General features: G+C 42.3%; 1 protein-coding gene across 4 annotated transcripts in view; it reads left to right on the top strand.

Moving 5' to 3' along the window:
• The first annotated feature begins 53 nt into the window (after positions 1 to 53).
• The window catches only part of LOC100707500 (disco-interacting protein 2 homolog C), a 74,299-nt gene continuing 56,009 nt past the window's right edge, over positions 54 to 18,343 (top strand). For all 4 annotated transcript variants that reach the window (XR_002058737.2, XM_013266707.3, XM_013266708.3 and 1 more), the window contains exon 1: positions 54 to 629. Coding sequence is in view for 3 of the 4 variants with exons in the window: in XM_013266707.3 (XP_013122161.1) it covers positions 551 to 629 (79 nt within the window). In the remaining variant the exon portion in view is untranslated. The remainder of the gene's footprint in view (positions 630 to 18,343) is intronic.

Consider the following 18,343-nt stretch of genomic DNA (forward strand, 5'->3'; position numbering starts at 1 on the left):
AAAAATAATAAATTAAGTAATCATTCAAAAAACGAATAAATGTATTCATGTGTAATTAAACCAGGAGTTTATTTATTTATTTATTGTGTCATTTTTGGGCTCCCATACAGGTTCATTTGGGCGTTGTAGGTGTGGTTGATTGGTGCGCCCCCTGCCGGTGATGAGCGGAGCTCCCTCCCTTTTCCCTCCTTCCTCCGTAGAGTCACGTGACACCAGCGGCAAGAAGCTGCAAACGGCTCTGAGACCGGGGCTGCGCGAGCCTCATCATCATCATCATCATCACCGCCACAACCGCCGCAACGGCAGCATAGAGAGCCGACCGCGAAACCGGGGTCTTTACCGATTCAAGGAGCCGGGCGTCATGGCGGGCCCCCGTTAAACCGAGAGTCACATTTATCCTCTTTGTTCTCGCAGTCTTCACGCGCCTCCGCCGAGGAGGGGCCGCCAGGAGAAGCTCTCCCTTTCCGAGCGGAGGAGGCAGGAGGAGATACAGCAGCGGCGGCGGAGGTACCAGTCGAACCGGGGAGGTGCTTTCTACGGTACGAGCCGAATGGCGGACCGCGAGGCGTCGCCAATACCGCTGGAGATCCGAGCTCGGCTGGCGGAGCTGGAGCTGGAGCTGTCAGAGGGTAAGAAATGGATCAAAAAAACACGAGGGGAGCGAGGGAGAAAAGCCTCCCCTCTCTTCCCCCCTCCTCCTTCTCTTCCTCCTCCTCTTCTTCCTCCCCCTCTTCCTCTTTTCTCTCGTTATCACGTTATCTCATCACCATCACCATCCACACCGGGAGCCCGTACCTACTAACGGAATCTAACCGTTCATTCCTGCGGCCCCGTCCTCCACCTCCTCCTCGTCCCCTCCCGCTCCTCCCATCCAGATGTTTGTCAGTCAGGGGACCGGCCTGAGCAGCTCTGTGTGGCCGGGGGAGGATGAGGGCTGAGCGGGAGCAGGCTGCGGGATTCTCCCGCTGCTCTTTGTCTCAGCTGCGGAGGAAACACACACACATGCACACACACCCGACACGGCCTGTTCGCCCCTTTTGGGTCCGAAAATCGAGCCGTTGTTTGACCTTGAGATGTTGACACAGTCAGTCGAGCCTACCTGTGTGTGTGTGTGTGTGTGTGTGTTTAATAATAGCATTGCGATGCAACGCTGCGTGACAGCGCAGCACAGAGGGGGGCAGCTTGGCTTTTGATGCCCGTGATCGCAGACTCCTGCTTGCATCCCTGCCTCTCTCTCTCTGTGTTTTTGGGCCTGAGGATGAGGAGGAATATTCTTCCCACCACCACCATCTTCTTTTTCCACACACACACACACACACACACACACACACACACACGCACACTCTCCTCTGTATGGGCCATTGAATCCCAATCACAACATCCCACCCAGTTGTTATCCCAGTGCCAGATAGGAACATCTCTGCCTTATATAATGTGGAGGGCATATTTTATTCATACAGGCCTGAGAAGGTCTACATTCCACAGGGAGAGATTCTGGATACATGCTGGATGGCCAACAATTTACTGCTTGTGTGCAGGTGTGCGTCTGTGTTATGCTGCCAAAATCAAATGTGTTGAAGGTGATGGAGATTGTGGTGTATGTGTGGTTGAGAGTGCTTTCACATGTTTTCTGAGGATGATGAAGACTGAGTGTAAATTGTGGGGCGAGTGCCGAGTAATTAGTCCAGACGAGCAGGAATCTGCGGCTTTAATCTAAAAACATCGGCGCGTGCCTTTGAAATCCCCCGAAAGCAGTCAAACCTCGATGCATCAGATTGTCCTGTTTCTTTCTGATCAGCCTCATCATTCATAAAAGGCTTTATTTTCTCTCTCTGCAGTGACACACACACACACATGCACGCACACACACACATGCTGAGGTGAAAGTGTGGCAGCTGCAGGCCGACTGGAGCTCCTAATCCAGCCGAGAGTGTTTATCAGAGCAGAACCTGCTGCTGGCAGATGTTATTAATGATGGAAACAGTGGGAGGACGAGGAAACGTCACGCCCAACGTCAGCCAGCCTGAAAATATTCAGGTGTGTGTGTGTGTGTGATGGAGGGATTGGCAGAGTTAGTGGTGGATCACAGCAGGTTGAAGGATGACAGGCCTCCTGATTGTGCGACGGACGTGTCAGTGTGGGTCTGTCACATGTACTGATCCAAACATGGGGTGAGAACAGTGTGTGTGTGTATATGTGTGTGTTGGATCACTTAGGGAGCGTGTTCCTGTGGTCATTACAAAACAGGAGCACGGCGAGCAGCAGATGAGGCCGCTCAGATGGATGGCGTCTCTTCAAAGAGATTTTAAAAACTCCAATTTGTTAACATCAGCTAATAGAAAACAAAGGTTTGTGTTCTTGTTACTTGCAGAAAAAGTGTAAAAAATGGACATAGCCAGAGTGACGTCACCCACTGGTTTTGGAAGGCTTTGGTCACTACCTTGTTGCTTTTTTAGATCCAAACGTGTCCACATTTGGAAGCTAGGGTGGAGTGTTAAGCTGTCAGCGTAACCACGGTCCATTAACTGCACGGGTGCAACTCCCAGACACGTACCTGTTAATTAGTGCTGACAAAATACTAGAATTTCACTGATCAAGCACAAATTTCCCAGAATGCTCCATTAAAAATGCAGATTATAGTGGAGTCGAGGCCCAGCAGACACCGATCAGCTCCAGCTGCCTGTGTTGCCCTAAGTCTGGTATCCAGAGGGATGAGTTATTAAAAATTTCACTCTCCTCAGAGGAAACTTCATAATCCCCAGAGAACAAAACATGTTTGTTTCTATTGTAAAGTTCGATATTTTAACATTGCGGTTGGAGCTATCAGGGAAACTGGAGTTTTTGGCACCAGGACATGTGCTGCATGTGCTTAATGTGTGTTCCTGGGTCTGTCCAGTCATTTTTTAACATGCTATTATGCGACTCTTCAGATTTGTATTCGTGTATAACCTGTGTTTAAAATAATCTTTTAAAAAATATTGTAACCCTTCCCTCTTGGGCTGTTTAAGATTTCACTGTGGACCACAGAAAGTATCAAGGCGTTTTTACACCTATAACTTGTTTCCTCTGGTAAGAATCATTTGATTACTTTGTTGTAGCGTTTCCCTTTGTTTCGGTTTCTTTTCACACAGAGAAAATCCAACCAAAATGCATCATTCCAAACTACATGAGAACGTTGGTCCCGTCTTTGGCCAGAATTATCTGTTGCTGAGGCAAAAAAAGTAAATACAACTGCTTTGGAGTTTATTTGGAACCAGACCTGGACCACATCCAAAGGGTCTTAGTGCAGTCGTTTTGGTCCACACCTGAGGGCCATTACCGTGTTCACATCAGGACAAACGAACCAAACCAAGAGGGAAACCAGAGTCTGACTTAAACAGACTAAACACAGAAGCTGTGGAAGTAGCTACTAGTACTGTGATTTTTCTGGCAACTTATTTCTTTCTTGACTAAATGAGAAAAGCAAAACACTCACCAATTAGTTTTAAAGTAAGAAACACTCAGATTGAGTCCAAATAAAGAAACTTGAAACCTTCAATCTAAACTAATAACAAAGGATTGACCTAAATAATTTTTGCTCCACGTAGGAGCAGATGGCTGTATAACATTTAAAACACAAACCCTGCGACAGACTGGTGACCTGTCCAGGAGCCTCCTGCCTACATCACCAGACTTTATCCATGTATGTTATGAAGTGCAAAAAACAAGTATTATGTTGTATTTTTAGTGATACATGAATTGCTCTACTTTGCTAAGAAGCAAAACAAACCCTGGTCTTCTACGCTTTTCCAACTTTCCTACTGTAAAGCACTAAATCCGACATCCAACTTCCAAAGTAACTGGAACGTGGCGGTAACCCTGGTGTTGTGAAATGAATGTTGACAAACAGAAAGTGTTTGAAACAAGTTGTTAGCCAGCTTACTCTGGTTAATACTGTAGTCCCACTCCTTGGATGACACGGTCCAGACGGTGTCCCAGGCACAAAATGTTTGTCGGCCACTGGTTTCGGGTGTGGACATTAAACTTAGGGTCCAGACTCTTTCATAGTGAGTACCTCAGACCACACAGCACCATATTAATGACTAAAGTTTGGCTCATTTGAAGTTACCATCAAGGTGAACTTTTACTGAGTGCAGTTAAACCCTCGTCCTCCAGTTTCCCATGCTAATGTGTTTTTATTATCCTAATCATAGTTCTGTAGCTCCCCACCAGGTCGCACATTGTTATATGTGCTTCACTAACCCTCCAGACATCCTCAGTGTGTAGATTTTCATGTCTGTTTACGACCTTTTACGTACAACACTGCTGTACGTTTTTGATCTTTTGGACCTTGTGAAGCAGACGGGCTGTTTTCCTATTTGAGTAAAAGAAATTTGGATCGTTTTACCTCTGGGTGGTGAGCCAGTGACTGTTTGCTTTTGGGAACTGATTGAGCATTTGGACCTGGAAAGAGATAATAGTGTCATATGTACCAAGTGGATTTGGGGATGATGTAGTCCTGCTAGATGGCATCTGTGTGTGAAGTGGTGTGGATGAGAATTAGCACCTCCAAATCTGAGGCCACAGTTTTCCAGACAGAGAAGGGTGGAGTGCCTACACTGGGTTGGGGATTAATTGCTTCTTCAGGATCTATTAATGCACGTAATTAATCCACAGAAAGTGACATCACATCCGCTGGCACAAGCTACTCTTTGGTGTTGTTTCAGCAGTTTTCGTATCCTTGCATTATTGCTACAGTTTGAAAAGATGAGACTTTCCTTGCTTCCGGTTTAGACTTCTTCCCCAAATACCAGATGTGGAGTTTTTATATGAGTGGCGACGCCTATGTTTCAGGAAAATGCTGCAGTGAGCGTTCGCGCCTTCAGCACTAGTATGTTACAGAGCTGTGGCGACGTCACTGTTTGCGCACAAAGCAATCAACGTAGCGAGCATAAACGATCCATCAAGTGGAGGAGTGAGTGTAGAGAGGGAGGTCTAAACACACGTTTTGACTGGTGCACCTGTGACTCAGATAAGGAGGTTCAGAATAATAGATGAGTGGATTATGTGTTGTTTGTGAATAATGGATTAATTAGTTTGCAAAAAACCCCTGAAAGTATCGATCACCTTTATTGATCGCCAGCCTCAGTTGTTGTTAACTCTCATGTTTGAAAGGCTGATTTAAAGAACTCCATTTCATCACTTGTACAGTCACTACATAAAAAAACTTAAAGGGGTTCTATTATGCTTTTTACTGAATTACCCCAACGAGGGACAGTAAAGAATATTACTAGTCTATTCTTAGTTTCTTAGGTAAGTACTGAGTTGTTTTGGGGTTTTTTTGTCTTGGCTCTGTATGATGTCATAGAGTGTGTTGTACCTAGAATGGTCATCTCAGGCACATAAGCACCACCCAGCCTCCATTTACACTTGGCAGCCAATCAGGAAAAAGTTGCTTTGAGAGGAGGACAGCGGATGAGCTGAGGGGCTGCGTCACAGCCCGGTATAAGATACTTAGGGATTATTTAGACTTGTGAATCACGCAAACTACTCTAAGAATAAAATCTGATGCTGGAAATGAGCAGAATTGTCCTCCTTTAAGGAGCTAAAACATGGCACAGATGATATTTGTCTGATTACTGGCAGAGAGGTAAAGCAGGTATTCTGCCTCCTAATAAATAGTGTTTGAAGACGCCGTGCCTTTACTGTTATTGAAATGTGCAGCAATGAAAGTCAGGCTACAATTTCCTGCCGCATTTAGTGAGTATGGCTGCAGGATGAAACTTCAGTCTTTGTCTTTGAGGAGACGGTGCGGCGCTCCACCTGTTTATTAGATAAACGCAGCAATCAGCTGAGCTCTGGTAGATAAGCCTCTCCCTCGCTCCCTTGCTTACTGTCGCCTAAATCGCATCATCTGTGCTGTATTGCTGTGACCTCTAGGCATTAAGGCGCCATTCTCTAGCGTTTAGCGTTCGCTCTTATGCAGAGTGACTTGCAGATGGGACGCAGCGAGCTGTCGGTGGATGATAGGAACGTCAAAGGATGGCCGCGTTAACCGCAGAGCTCTCAAAGTCCAGCGCTAAAATATCCTGCAGTCCCTGAACTAACTGTTAAAGTGCTGTAGAATGAAGCTGTGAATGCTTCTGGTGTGTTTAAGGACCTCCTGAGATCACGCTGTGAGCTGTGGGTCCAGTCTCAGGTGTTAAAAGTAAAACGCTCTGACCAGGAGAAACAAAGAGGTTGAAAACGAGGGGATGTCCACACACTCGTTCATATTTAATCACCAAAGAGCTGCTCAGGGGTGAAACCAGCAGCAGCACATTTTCTTCCCCTTGCTAAATATTTCACATGGTATTAAAGCTTTTGTTCTTTTTTTCTTTTCTTTTTTGGATTGAATATTTATTAGGAGCTGGTGAGGGTGATTGTGGTGTTTCACTTCTAAATTCTTGCAGTTTTGGGGGTTTTGTAAAATGCAAAATTGCAGTTTTTTTTCTCATTAACAATGAAGCCCTAGATTCTGTGTGTGCATGACCACAACAACAACAACAACAACGTGCATCTGTGGCCTGAAGCAGTACATTTCAGGTCAGTGTAGCCTTGTTTTTTTTGCATCTGCAGTGCCTCACGCGGCCTCTTTCCCAGGGATGTTGATGAATAATTAATGAGTATTTACACTATTATGTGTGATTAAGTTGATCAGGCTTGATGAATGAAGCATTGAATCAGCTGTGGAGGAGAGTTTGCAATCAGGATGGGATGTAAAGTTCTTCTTATTGTACTCTATAGATTTATATATTTATAGTTCCCTCCAGAGTCCAGGGTCTGTCACAGAACTGACATATAGAGACAAACAACCACATTCAGCCAGCTGGTGGGTTTGAACCTGAGACACTCTTGCTGTGAAGCAACAGTGCCAACGACCACATCAACATGGCACTCAGCATATAGTTGTTGTTTGAAATTTCAAAGCACTAGATTATGTAGTTTTTGAGGCCGGGAGTAATGTTGTTCAAAAAAGCTCAAGAAAGGTGTTTTTTAGTAGGTTGCTTTGGATGTCACAGTTAGAGGAGCACAAGTCCAACTTCTGCCCTTTTTTTGGTTGAGGTTTGGGTTTGGATATCTGCCAGTCCCGATTGTGGATCCATTAGCAGTGATAAATTACTAATCTGTATTCCTCACTCTGAGGACAAGATTGGAAATGATTCTTTATTGTTTAAAGCAACACACTTGACTTAAATGTTGCTTTCCTAACTTTCACAAAAATCCATTTAAGAATATAAATTTACTGATTTTTGGTATTATTGCAATTCATAAGGGAAAAATGCACTGCTGTTATTCGTGTAAGTTATTTGCACTAGGCTCATTTCACTAGATCCTATTCTTTTTTGTCTGACATTTACAATTGGATATCTCAAAATAATTATTAAAGTCTAGTTTTTTTCTTGATCATTTACTAAAATCCTCTTGTATTGTTATTATATTTCATGCAAATTAGTGTGGCAGAACCTGGCAGAGTTTTGTTGCCAGAATGCTCAAAGCAGACGCACTGTTTGATAGTGAAAAGTGCAGTGACATGGAGATGTGTGAATTTAGTGAAAATGGGCTTGTTGGTGCTCCTAAGCTCAGAAAATGCAGAGGTTTTAATCTATATTCATAACCTGTACAAATTATATATCAGATTCATTTGTTTTAATAATTAAACCAAACCACACAAAAAAATCTACTGGTGTCAGGCCCTCCTCTCTAGCTGTGTCATTGCTCAGTTCTGTAATGAGGAGTCTTGTTGCTGCTGCCTTGTTGCAGCAGATGTAAATGACAGTCTTCTTGTGACTGCAGTGTGCTTGGGTAAAACATCATCTTGATATCATCTGATGTAGTATGAAGAATTTTTCTGTCACAAACAAGCGAGCAGCCTGGTAGAAAAGGGCAGCTTGACTCTCTGACATGGACGGGATTATTATAAGTCTCATGTATGACAGCATGAAACCTGCCTCAGCTGGGTTGATATTTGTCTTGAAGCTTTGCTTGATGATTTCTAGCTTTCAAATCTTTTCTGACTGATCTCTTCTCTAATTGGCTATCTGACCCTCTCTGCCCTATGACAGTCTGACTTCACTGTGCGTATTGATTATTGGGGCTCTTATAGGTGGAGGAGAACATGAGGGATGCTACAGTTCTTTATCTTTGTCTGGTCTAAGTAAAGGCAACATGTTATACAAAACTGTTATGATAGGGTAAACCTTTTTTCTCAGAACTGGGTTGGGATTATGTTTGGTGAAGTCTTTACCGGAATGGCTTTAAGAGCATTTGGATAAATCAGGATTCACGTGTATGTCTTGCTTTGATACTTGATGTTTGGGAAGATGTGATTTTCAAAGTGACAGCAACAAAGTCACTCACACGGCAGGGTGACCGAAGTTTGATTGCACATAGTTTCAGGCAAGTTAGCTACTTGTTACTGATATTGTTCATATACAGCAGGCTAATTACTCACGGCACTGATCAACTTATCCTTCATTTTTAGCTGCACAAGCAACGACCTGCTCTCTCAGGATATTTTCAGAATGCAATCGTCTCTGGGAAAACTTTTCTCTTTTACATCACTTTCCTGATCTCTTCATATGAGAATTATCCTCCACTATCATCCTCCTTTGATTCAGAAAGGAGGATGATTGTGGGTATACCCATTGGTTAACTTGACAATCACAGATTCTTAACCAATAAGCATGCAGTTTCACAGTTTGATGGAGATGGCAAAAATTCTTACATACGCTGTAACTGTCATGACTTGATGTGCACCTCCCCAAACGTTACTGGCCATGATTGGCCTGTTCAATACCGTCTTTTCCTCCAAGGCATTTTCTGTTTCTGGCATCATTTTTCAAATCGACTTCAAAGAGAATAAATCAAGTCAAAGAGATAAACTGTTGCCGACTACAGTTTTGGTAATTAAATTGCACAGGAGCACTTGCATAGACTACTTCATAGGCAGTCGGACTTTCTCCATCTTTTAAACCATCTACTCTATAAGCATATTCAAAGTGAAATGAGAATTAAGCCTGAAACATGTCCATGTGAATCCTGTACCTCACCTTTACTCTAGACGTCAAAACAAATTAGCAGCAAGCAGCTTTAATGTGTTGTGACTACGTGATGGTTTCACAGTGTTGTTTAGGAGTCCTGATGGCTGATCATCAGCACAATCCTGACATTGATTTTCAGTCAATCTGAACGCTTTTGATCTGAGTCGTCTTCATTGAGCAGTCAAATTGCACAACACGCCCACAGAACTGAGGCCCACAGTCTAGTTGTGCTTGCTGTGAGACTCAGCGGGCATGTGATGGAGACAGACGTCATTTCAAACACGCTGCATGACAAATGACTGACAGCCCCTCTATTCTGATAACACTCCAACGCACCACTCATCGAGCTGTCACTGGTCCGCTTCCCATTTTTAACCGGAAACCACGTGGTTATTGTTCTCCGGACTTCTGTCATCCAGTACTGACTGAAACGTGTCAGCAGCAAAACCTATTGTGTACTATAGTTTTCTTTTAGGATAGTTTTGTACTTAAGTTACCAAGTAATTCATGTTTGGTTTCATTGCTGCTTGTCTGTTTTGTTTGTGCGGTTTGTCCACTTTAAGAAGAAAGTTACATCATCGCCTAAATCACTCATCTAAACTCCCAACTTGGCATGACTTTAAGCTGCTGGACTCAACTAATTCTCAGTGGTACTACTTTTAGTATCACTTAATTTGCCCAAGAGTTTTTTTTATTTAGTCTGGAGAGTCAGAGCATAGTGAAGACTGTGAAGTCCATGGCTGGATTTTAATACTTTAAAATTACATCCAGACCCAGTACTGGATTTTAAATGTGAATAATGGTTCATGGTATCACTGATTGTGAGTTCAGCCTTCCCTGCACTGTCTACTGGACAAACTACTGTGTGTGAATGCACTGAGTGATATTCCACTATTATCCCCAACTTTGAAAAGACTAGAAACAGAAGATTTTATTGAGTTGTATTAAAAACTTGCTGTGCAACGATCATGATTTGGCATTTATGCCCACAGAAGATGCAAGCTCTTACATTTAGGAGGTTCGAATAAAAAGCTAAATAATTAGTTAATCAGGGTTTAATTTGTCCAATCATTTCCAGCCCTCTTCAATCAGTATATTAAAAAGTATTATTTATTTTATTTCATATATACGGTTATCTGTATGATGTCTTAAAGCAGGGGTGTCGAACTCCAGGCCTGGAGGGCCGGTGTCCTGCAGGTTTTAGATCTCACCCTGGGTCAGCACACCTGAATCACATGATTAGTTCATTACCAGGCCTCTGGAGAACTTCAAGACATGTTGAGGAGGTAATTTAGCAATTTAAATCAGCTGTGTTGGATCAAGGACACATCTAAAACCTGCAGGACACCGGCCTTTGAGGCCTGGGGTTCGACACCTGTGTCTTAAAGGGAGGATGTCTCTAAAATGGTCATCTCAGGCACAGAAGCCCCACTCAGCTGTTGTTCATACCCATAGTCTTTGCAAGGCACCAAGGCCCAGTATAACATACATAAGGATTATTTTAAACTGTGAGTCATGCAAAGCTACTGTACTCGAGTTTAAAATGGTAACGGAGAAGGATGCTTATCATTATTTACGCAAACCACAGTGACGTCTTCACATTGCTTGTTTATTATACTCCATTGATACTAATCATAAAAACCAGTCAAATCCCAATTCTGGAAAAGTGGAAACAAGCATTGGTTAAACATTTGTGACCAACGAATGCGCAGAGCTGTCGCGCTATAGGAACATGTACTTACATGCACTGATGAAGTCAGTGTGAGAATCCAGAATTTTTCTCTGCAGGTTTTTTGTCCTACATAGATGATTTTTTTCGCGTTTTACCCAAAGAGGTTTTTATTTTTCTCAAACAGATTTATTAACTCCTCCTATTGCATATTTTGGTTCCTCCAAGACTCATCGGCTTTTACATGGACTGATCCCGTTAAATGTCGTCTCACTCCCAGAGGTCCCTTCATAGGCAGGAAAAACGTTGGTTTGCGTGTCTGTTTCTGCCTTAATTTGACAGTTTAACCTTTTAATTAGGTCAGAGTGAGGAGCAGCAGAAACAGAGAGGGAGGTGCCACTACAGCTCAAACGCTGAATGGAGCCAGTGTTGAACTGCAAATTGAGTCTAATTTTGAACAGTTAGTGTCATTTATTGAGTGAGGAGACCGAACATTTACTCGATTAAGCCACTTGAAGCGAAGAGGAGCTGGTAGAGTTTTTTTCAGTGTGACTGCTTGTTTACAAGGTGCCAAGTATAATGAAAAGTTTGCAGAGCACAGTAATGCCATCAAACTGTTTATTATCCAGACCGATTCAGTGTTTTCTTGTTCTTTTTAATTTTTTTAAATATAATTTATTCCTAGAAATAAATATTATTTGGATCAATAACACCAGACACTCAAAAATGTAATTACAAGTCAATTTTCCTTGTCATTTTGTTACATAAGTACAATGTGGAAATGAATTAAATCAATCATTTGTGATGTGCTTTAAATTGACGTCTTTTTAAAAATAAAATAGGCACAGGTGGAGTCAAACACAAAGGCTGTTTTCACCCTGTAGAAGTGGAAAATATTCATTTCTTCTACATGGACACAAATAAGTACAAATGAGACCAGACAGATCTGAGCTCAGGCACAAAAATAAGGTTGGAAGATTCATGTCCAGGAAGTGCAAATCAATACATGAGTGACTGTTTCATGAACTGTCTTTGAGTGAGCGAACGGTCAGTCCTGCAAAATTCAGTCAGACAACTCTGGTTTGAAGTAACTGACTTATTGCGGCAGCAGAATACCGTCTGGCTGATGAGGCTGTGAGCTCATTACCCCTCAGATATGTTACTGACAGAAATTAGGGAGTGACAAGTAAATGCATCTCTTAATAAAAGTAATGCATTATTAATAGACGCATCTCCTCTGATAATAGATTAGCCTTTTGTCTGAAAATCTATCTTATGATATATATTTGTAGTTCTCTGCCTCCTGTTTGTAACCATTCGTAGGCTTTGTCTGAGTTTCTTTGGACTCTGGGAAACTGCGATGGACGCGTATCACTGTTTCCCCTGGACATGATACTGTATTTCCACTGGTGGCATCTTAACCCACTGCTCCGACAGGGCGCCCTGGTTTTCTGCTTTTCTACCGTTGTGGACGTGACACTTGGCTGCTGCTACAACTGTGTGTATATTTAGACATATACTGTATATTTATACAGTATATGTCTAAATATACACACAGTTTCTGTGTGTACCCGTGTTGCCCCTGGCTTTGCTGTGGACACACAATTTGTAAAGCCAGAGGACGCCCCGCCATCCACACGGGTCCCTGCATGTGAGTGTGACAGCCCAAGGTCCCCAAAGCATGACGCATGCTTTAGTCCTCCTTTATGTGTGTGCATTTGTGTGTATATGTGTGTGTGTGTGTGTGTTTGAGTGTGCCTGCTGGAGGTAGATTTGGTTACCATGGTGGCTTTGTGGGTGGACTGGCTGTTTATGATTATGTGATAAGAACGAGAGAGATCAAGTGAAGCTGGATGTTAAGGAAAAGGACGGCAGAGTCCAGCAAATAGAAAGATTCTGTGTTATGCAGAGCCAACGGTCTCTGCTCTGCTTTGCATCTAGATTTTGCAGCAGCCAGTACACAGGAGAAAAGGTTCTACATCCCCTTAATTATTTTTTAAGATTTTTTCTTAATTTAAGAGATGTGATTATGATTTTCCATCCAGGCACCCCTTTTCCATCAGCTCATAGTTCCTGATATATTGTTAAAGGTGCAGATCATCGAGCTGAATGACCTAAAAGGAACCACCTGAGTCACTCATCTCTGGTCATACTGAATAAAATACTAAGGTCATCTTGTAAAATGTGGTTATTTCAAGGGAGGGTTACCCAAAGGAGGATTATCCAGGATAGCCTGACTGGCTAATCATTTCACAATCACAAGTATTCAACACCGAAATTGGGATGACAAAAAAATTTGGCTTGAGGCTTTCATGATGTTACCTGTCTAATAGGTGACATCTAGGTCGCCACATCCATTCTTTTTACTGCTTATGCGTAACCACAGCAAACGATTAGTGTTGAACTCCGGTTTAGCTTTTTGGCCATTGCTATGTTTTTTCGTTTTGGTTTATTTGACCATATTTAGACCACAGAATGATCAGAATCAGCTTTATTGACTTTATTGAATGATAAGTTGTCAGATAACACTAACTAATGCAGTCAGAAAACTGCACTGATTGGTTGCATGGTCTGCTAATCAGTGCTAGCCCTGACAGCACCCTCACCGCCATTGCTGTGACATTAGCATGACAGAGGAGCGTAGTCAGTAAATCACTCTCCATCCAGCACAGTGTCACAAGGCATTACCGATGTAGCTTATGTGCTGTGTGTTTGTTTGCTCATTTCTATACCGGTTAGTGTTGCTTCGTCCATGCGATCCACTAGGACCACTTTAGGACGATATTGCTTACCTCTGCTTCCCCAACTTCCTTTCTTTCTCTGACCCCGCCCAGGATTTACTCGATAGCTTGGAGATCATTTGGGGCATGTGAGTTGTGTAGCTGGTTAGTGTAGTGGCAACACTTCCATGTTTGGAAGGATAGATCGGGGTTTGAATCCTGACCAGCCCCTGCGTCTGGTAGGGGTCCCCACGCTAGCATTAAATGTGTATTTTAGGGTTTTATTTACTCCTATGACGAGTCATTTTGGATTTTGGACTGTAAACTTCTGGTTTTCTTCTGTGATTTAAAAAACAAAAGATAATTCTTGGTTTTGGAGAACTGATCAAGCTAAACAAGCAACACAAACACACAAGATATTCTTTAGGAAATTGTAACTACTACTCGTTGTTTTATGATTTTATTAAATCAAGTGATTAATTGAGACTGCTGGGAGTTCTTTTGGTTTTTGTGACTGACATGATTATATTGTTGCAGCAAAAATTGGTGCTAAAACATCCAAGGATGGAAACCGTCCTTCACGATACATCTGGGCAGAAACCAGGAATGATGTGTTCTCTGCAGACAACATCACAGGTTTATGGTGAACTTGGTAAAATAAGTTTCATGGTGTCTCTCTCACTTGCTCTCTGGCAGTGTTTTTTTGTTTCTTTTTTTTGCCAAACCTTTCAACTGCGCGTTCGCAGCGGGCGTAAAAACTCCAATCTGCAGTCAGCCGCGATCGATCCTCTCTCAGCTGTGTGCCATTAAAACAGGCGAGCGTCGAGGAGCGGGGAAGAGAGGGAGCGGCGAGACGGAGGAAAGTAATTAGGTTGCCAATACAGACTGCTGCGACTCACACACACACCTCACACACACACCTCACACAAACACACACCTCACAGACTCAAACATATGCACTCACCCTGGCAGGTATCATTAGCCCACTTCTCACATCTGATGCTCCAAATCCAAGATGGCCGTTTCAGGCCTTCTCCAGGAGAACCGTTGCTAGGCAACTCCCTCCCTGCTCTGCTGCGCTGCAAGTGGAAGATGGCGTCTCCCTATGGACCGCTCGTGTGTGTGAATTAGGGAGAGAAGAAACCAGGAATAAACAGAGAAAACACCTCAGATGTAACACACACACACACACACACACACACACACACACACACACACACCTACACCTATCTATCTATCTATCTATCTATCTATCTATCTATCTATCTATCTATCTATCTATCTATCCTCAAACACCACCTCACAGTGCCACAGCTCTACAATAGTTCTCTGGTTTTTTCATGATTTTTTAAAATTAGTTTGTGTGTTTATTAGAGAGTTAATTGGGTTTAATTTCAATTATGATTTCTTGCAGTGCACAGGAGAGGTGAAGAGTGTAGGCAGGGTGGAGATGAGCGCCAGTGGTGATTTGATTCAACAAGAGTAAAAGGAAAGGTTTGCAAAATGGTAATGAGACGTGCAATGAACTAATGCCATTAGAACAGGCGAGTACCAATAAAAAGACAGGAGGCTGAGCTGGAAGTGACAGAGTTGGCGATGCTGAGATTTTTGTTGGGAGTGAGCAGAATGGACAGGGTTAGAAATGAGAACGTCAGAGGAAGAGTGCAGGTTTAGCGGTTTGGACACAAAGTTAGAGAGGCTGGACTGAGCTGGCATGGACATGTGCAGAGGAGGTTCATGGATGCAGTGAAGGAGGATATACAGAGGGTCGGTGTGACAGAGGAGCAATGAAAAAGAATTTCATTCGTGACTTTCATTGAAAATCCATTGGAAAAACAGGATAACAAACAATGGCTTTTTCCACTGATGATTTTTGCACTTCTCATAAAAGCCCAAATTCAAGCCAAGCTAGTGGAAAGAGAGCCTTCAGATATGTCCTAGATGAAGGTGATTGCCATGCTATGGAAGGATGGTAATCACCTACACAGTATCCTTTCAGTCAGTTTTATGGGTCTCAGTAGCTTCCAGTGTCCAGTTTTAATTCCGTTTCGATTAACTGCAATGTTTTAGTTAGCTGTAATAACCCTAGCTCATTGTCATTCAAGCCATATGTGATGCAGCTCATTTTGGAAGCATCGATGGACGGTATAAAACGCAGAATAGGCAACTCATTGGGTTTTTAAAGCCTCAACGTTTTCAGCCTGGTTGTCTCGTTTGATTCTTTTTAGAGCCAGATTTGACCATATTTGCGTTAAAGGTCTCCTTGTCAACTAATTTACTGTTTTGTTTAAACGACTGAAAAAATGAGACTAGTTGAATACTCTAAAAGTTAGAAAACATTTTGAAAATATTGAATAGAATTAATGTAGCTAAACACTGACCATACAAATATTGTGTGTGTATTTAAGAGCTATATTAAACTGTTAGTCACGTTGATTTATAATGTTACAGAAATATAACATACAATTGAATATATACAGTTGCTGGACAAAAAAGCTTTATTCTCCATCTGGTTGGTCAGTAGTTGCTAGTGGTTACAGCTTTTTGGCATATGGTACTCGAGAGAAAAACTCCTTCCAGTTGTTTTGTTTGCAAACACGTTGCTGCAGTCACCCATAGTTTGAATGGAAGACACAGACTTCTCTTCAAAGGTGTAGCACCCTCTCTGTGGCCAAATTCACCTAGCAACAGCCTGCAACCTCTGGCAACCATTTGGGGAGTAAAGCTTTTTTTATATTAAGTATACGTTACCAACCAACCGGTCTCTAGACCCATATTTCTGAGGCCTTATATTGAAGAGTATAGCTAGTGTTAGCAGAGCTAGCACCAGCAGCAGAAACGAATGGTCTTGCAGGCTAGAAACTTCTTGGATTATCTGTATGTTACTGCAATCCGTATTATCCATTTTAAATTAAAAATAGCACCATAAAGCCTTTTGTAGACTAAATGCTCTGTTTCTGAAAATCTCCTGGTGCGATTTGAAGCTACAGGGTGATAGAAAAATGCACGTGTTGGAGATCCGGTATATTTGCATGGTCACTCTTAACATCCTCACTGACCCTTTATAGGGGAGAATTTTGACCATCGTGAGCCACTTACTTACACTCACACATTTCACTGCAGTTAACACTATTTTCTGGCTTGTATGAGAGGGTCTGACTGCACCAATACTGGACATGGAAACAGCGTCCCGTTTGGCAGCCTGCCTTAAAACCATCTTGGCTGCTGTCATGATGTTTGCAGGGTTGTTTTTTTAAGAAATGGATTAGCAGCCAGAGTGACCTCACTGGACCTGATTTGTGGTCCTCCAGAGACTTTCTTGGAAATATATTGTTTAGGCAGCACACCATAATAAGTTTCTCTCTCTAGGAAGTGATTTTTATGGAAACTGGATTCACTACACTTCCACTGTTTGTTTGAAGCCATAAGTTGTTTGTATTCATAGACGCACAATCACATCTGTGCCCTGAAGTCACGCACTCCAGCAAAAAAAAAAAAAAAATCTGTGTGCAAACAGCTGAGCTCATCTTTTGGTAAATTGAGTAGCAGAGTCTCCACTCAGGTGTGATGATTTCACTTTTTACAGAAACAGCAGCTCGAAATAAAGCAGAAGACTGCAGATAAAACTAGTGAAGCAAGATTTCTGAAAAACGGAGCGCCTTCGCTCCTGGCAGGTCTACGATTTTCACTTTTTACAACAGAAATATGTTGGACTCTTTGGTATCACGTAGATCTGACAGTGTAGATGTGTTTGTGCTCAGATAAACAGGAAGCCTGGTGATATACTACATTTTTCTAGCTGTCAGGAAGCCCAACAAAAAGACCAAAAATCAGCAGTGATTTATCGTCTGTGTATCCAAAACTCGAGCGCTCCATTGTTGGTCTGAAAACACATCAGCGAGCCACAGCAGTGCGCAGGGGGACATTTCCTTTCACTCCCATAAACACAGTGTAGTTCACTTTCACTGTTTGGACCATCCTGGTGCTCCACATGCACTCTGTCCTCTAAATGTTTATGAAAGCTTTGCTTAAAAAACAAAGCCAGGATGTTTTATGGATGTCTTGGTGTGTTTGAGCTATAAATGTTGTTGTATTATTGTATTTCTGGTTCTTTTATTAATTGCTTTATTCTTCTGGTGTTGCTGTGTTTACTGGGTTTCAGTAGTTTTGTATTTCTCAGGGTGGTTTTATTTCCCCAAGTATTTTCCTTTTGGTTCCTCCCTCTGTCCTCTCTCTCTGGTGGTGCGTCTGCTTGTTCCCTTCATGTTATTATGAAGTCTTCTTGTTTCATTGTTTTTGTCTTCGAGTTATTGTGTCCCCTTTTGTCCATGCTGACTGGTGTTTTGTGCTTCCTCTGGTTCTCTTTGTTCTCCATGCACTTCAAGCTCTGGAGTCTTTTTCATTTGGATATTTTCATTCCCAGTTTGGACTTGCTGCTGTCCTGCTTCCACTGAGGGAAGTCTGAGAGTACAGCCACTGGACTGCTTACAAAGTGTGAACATTTCAGAGAAGGATGACACTTTACTACTGTTAATACTGCTTCTCTATATTTCTGCTAAGAAGAAATCAAGACATTTAAGATAAGGAGCCAAACATGTTTTTGAGCATTTCCTTGGTTAATGACAGTCGTTTGATAGAAAGTGGAATAACATGAGACACATTGTTGGAATGTTTTTACATATGCATGTTTTCACAAATAGCTTTTACTTCTATAAACTTAAAGAAGGGAGTTTTTGATTGATTTTCCTGCCCCGGCTTGCTGCAGATCAGATGGGACTAAAAGTTGCCTGTGGACTAAAAAGTGGTTGAAATGTTGAATTTAGGCTCTTGCTGAGTCATCTTCTCTTGAGTTAAACGTAAGTTTAAGTGAGTCTGAACTTCTAGGGAAAGCT

This window comes from Oreochromis niloticus, linkage group LG9 (genome assembly GCF_001858045.2).
Source record: "Oreochromis niloticus isolate F11D_XX linkage group LG9, O_niloticus_UMD_NMBU, whole genome shotgun sequence".
Taxonomy (NCBI): Eukaryota; Metazoa; Chordata; class Actinopteri; order Cichliformes; family Cichlidae; genus Oreochromis; species Oreochromis niloticus.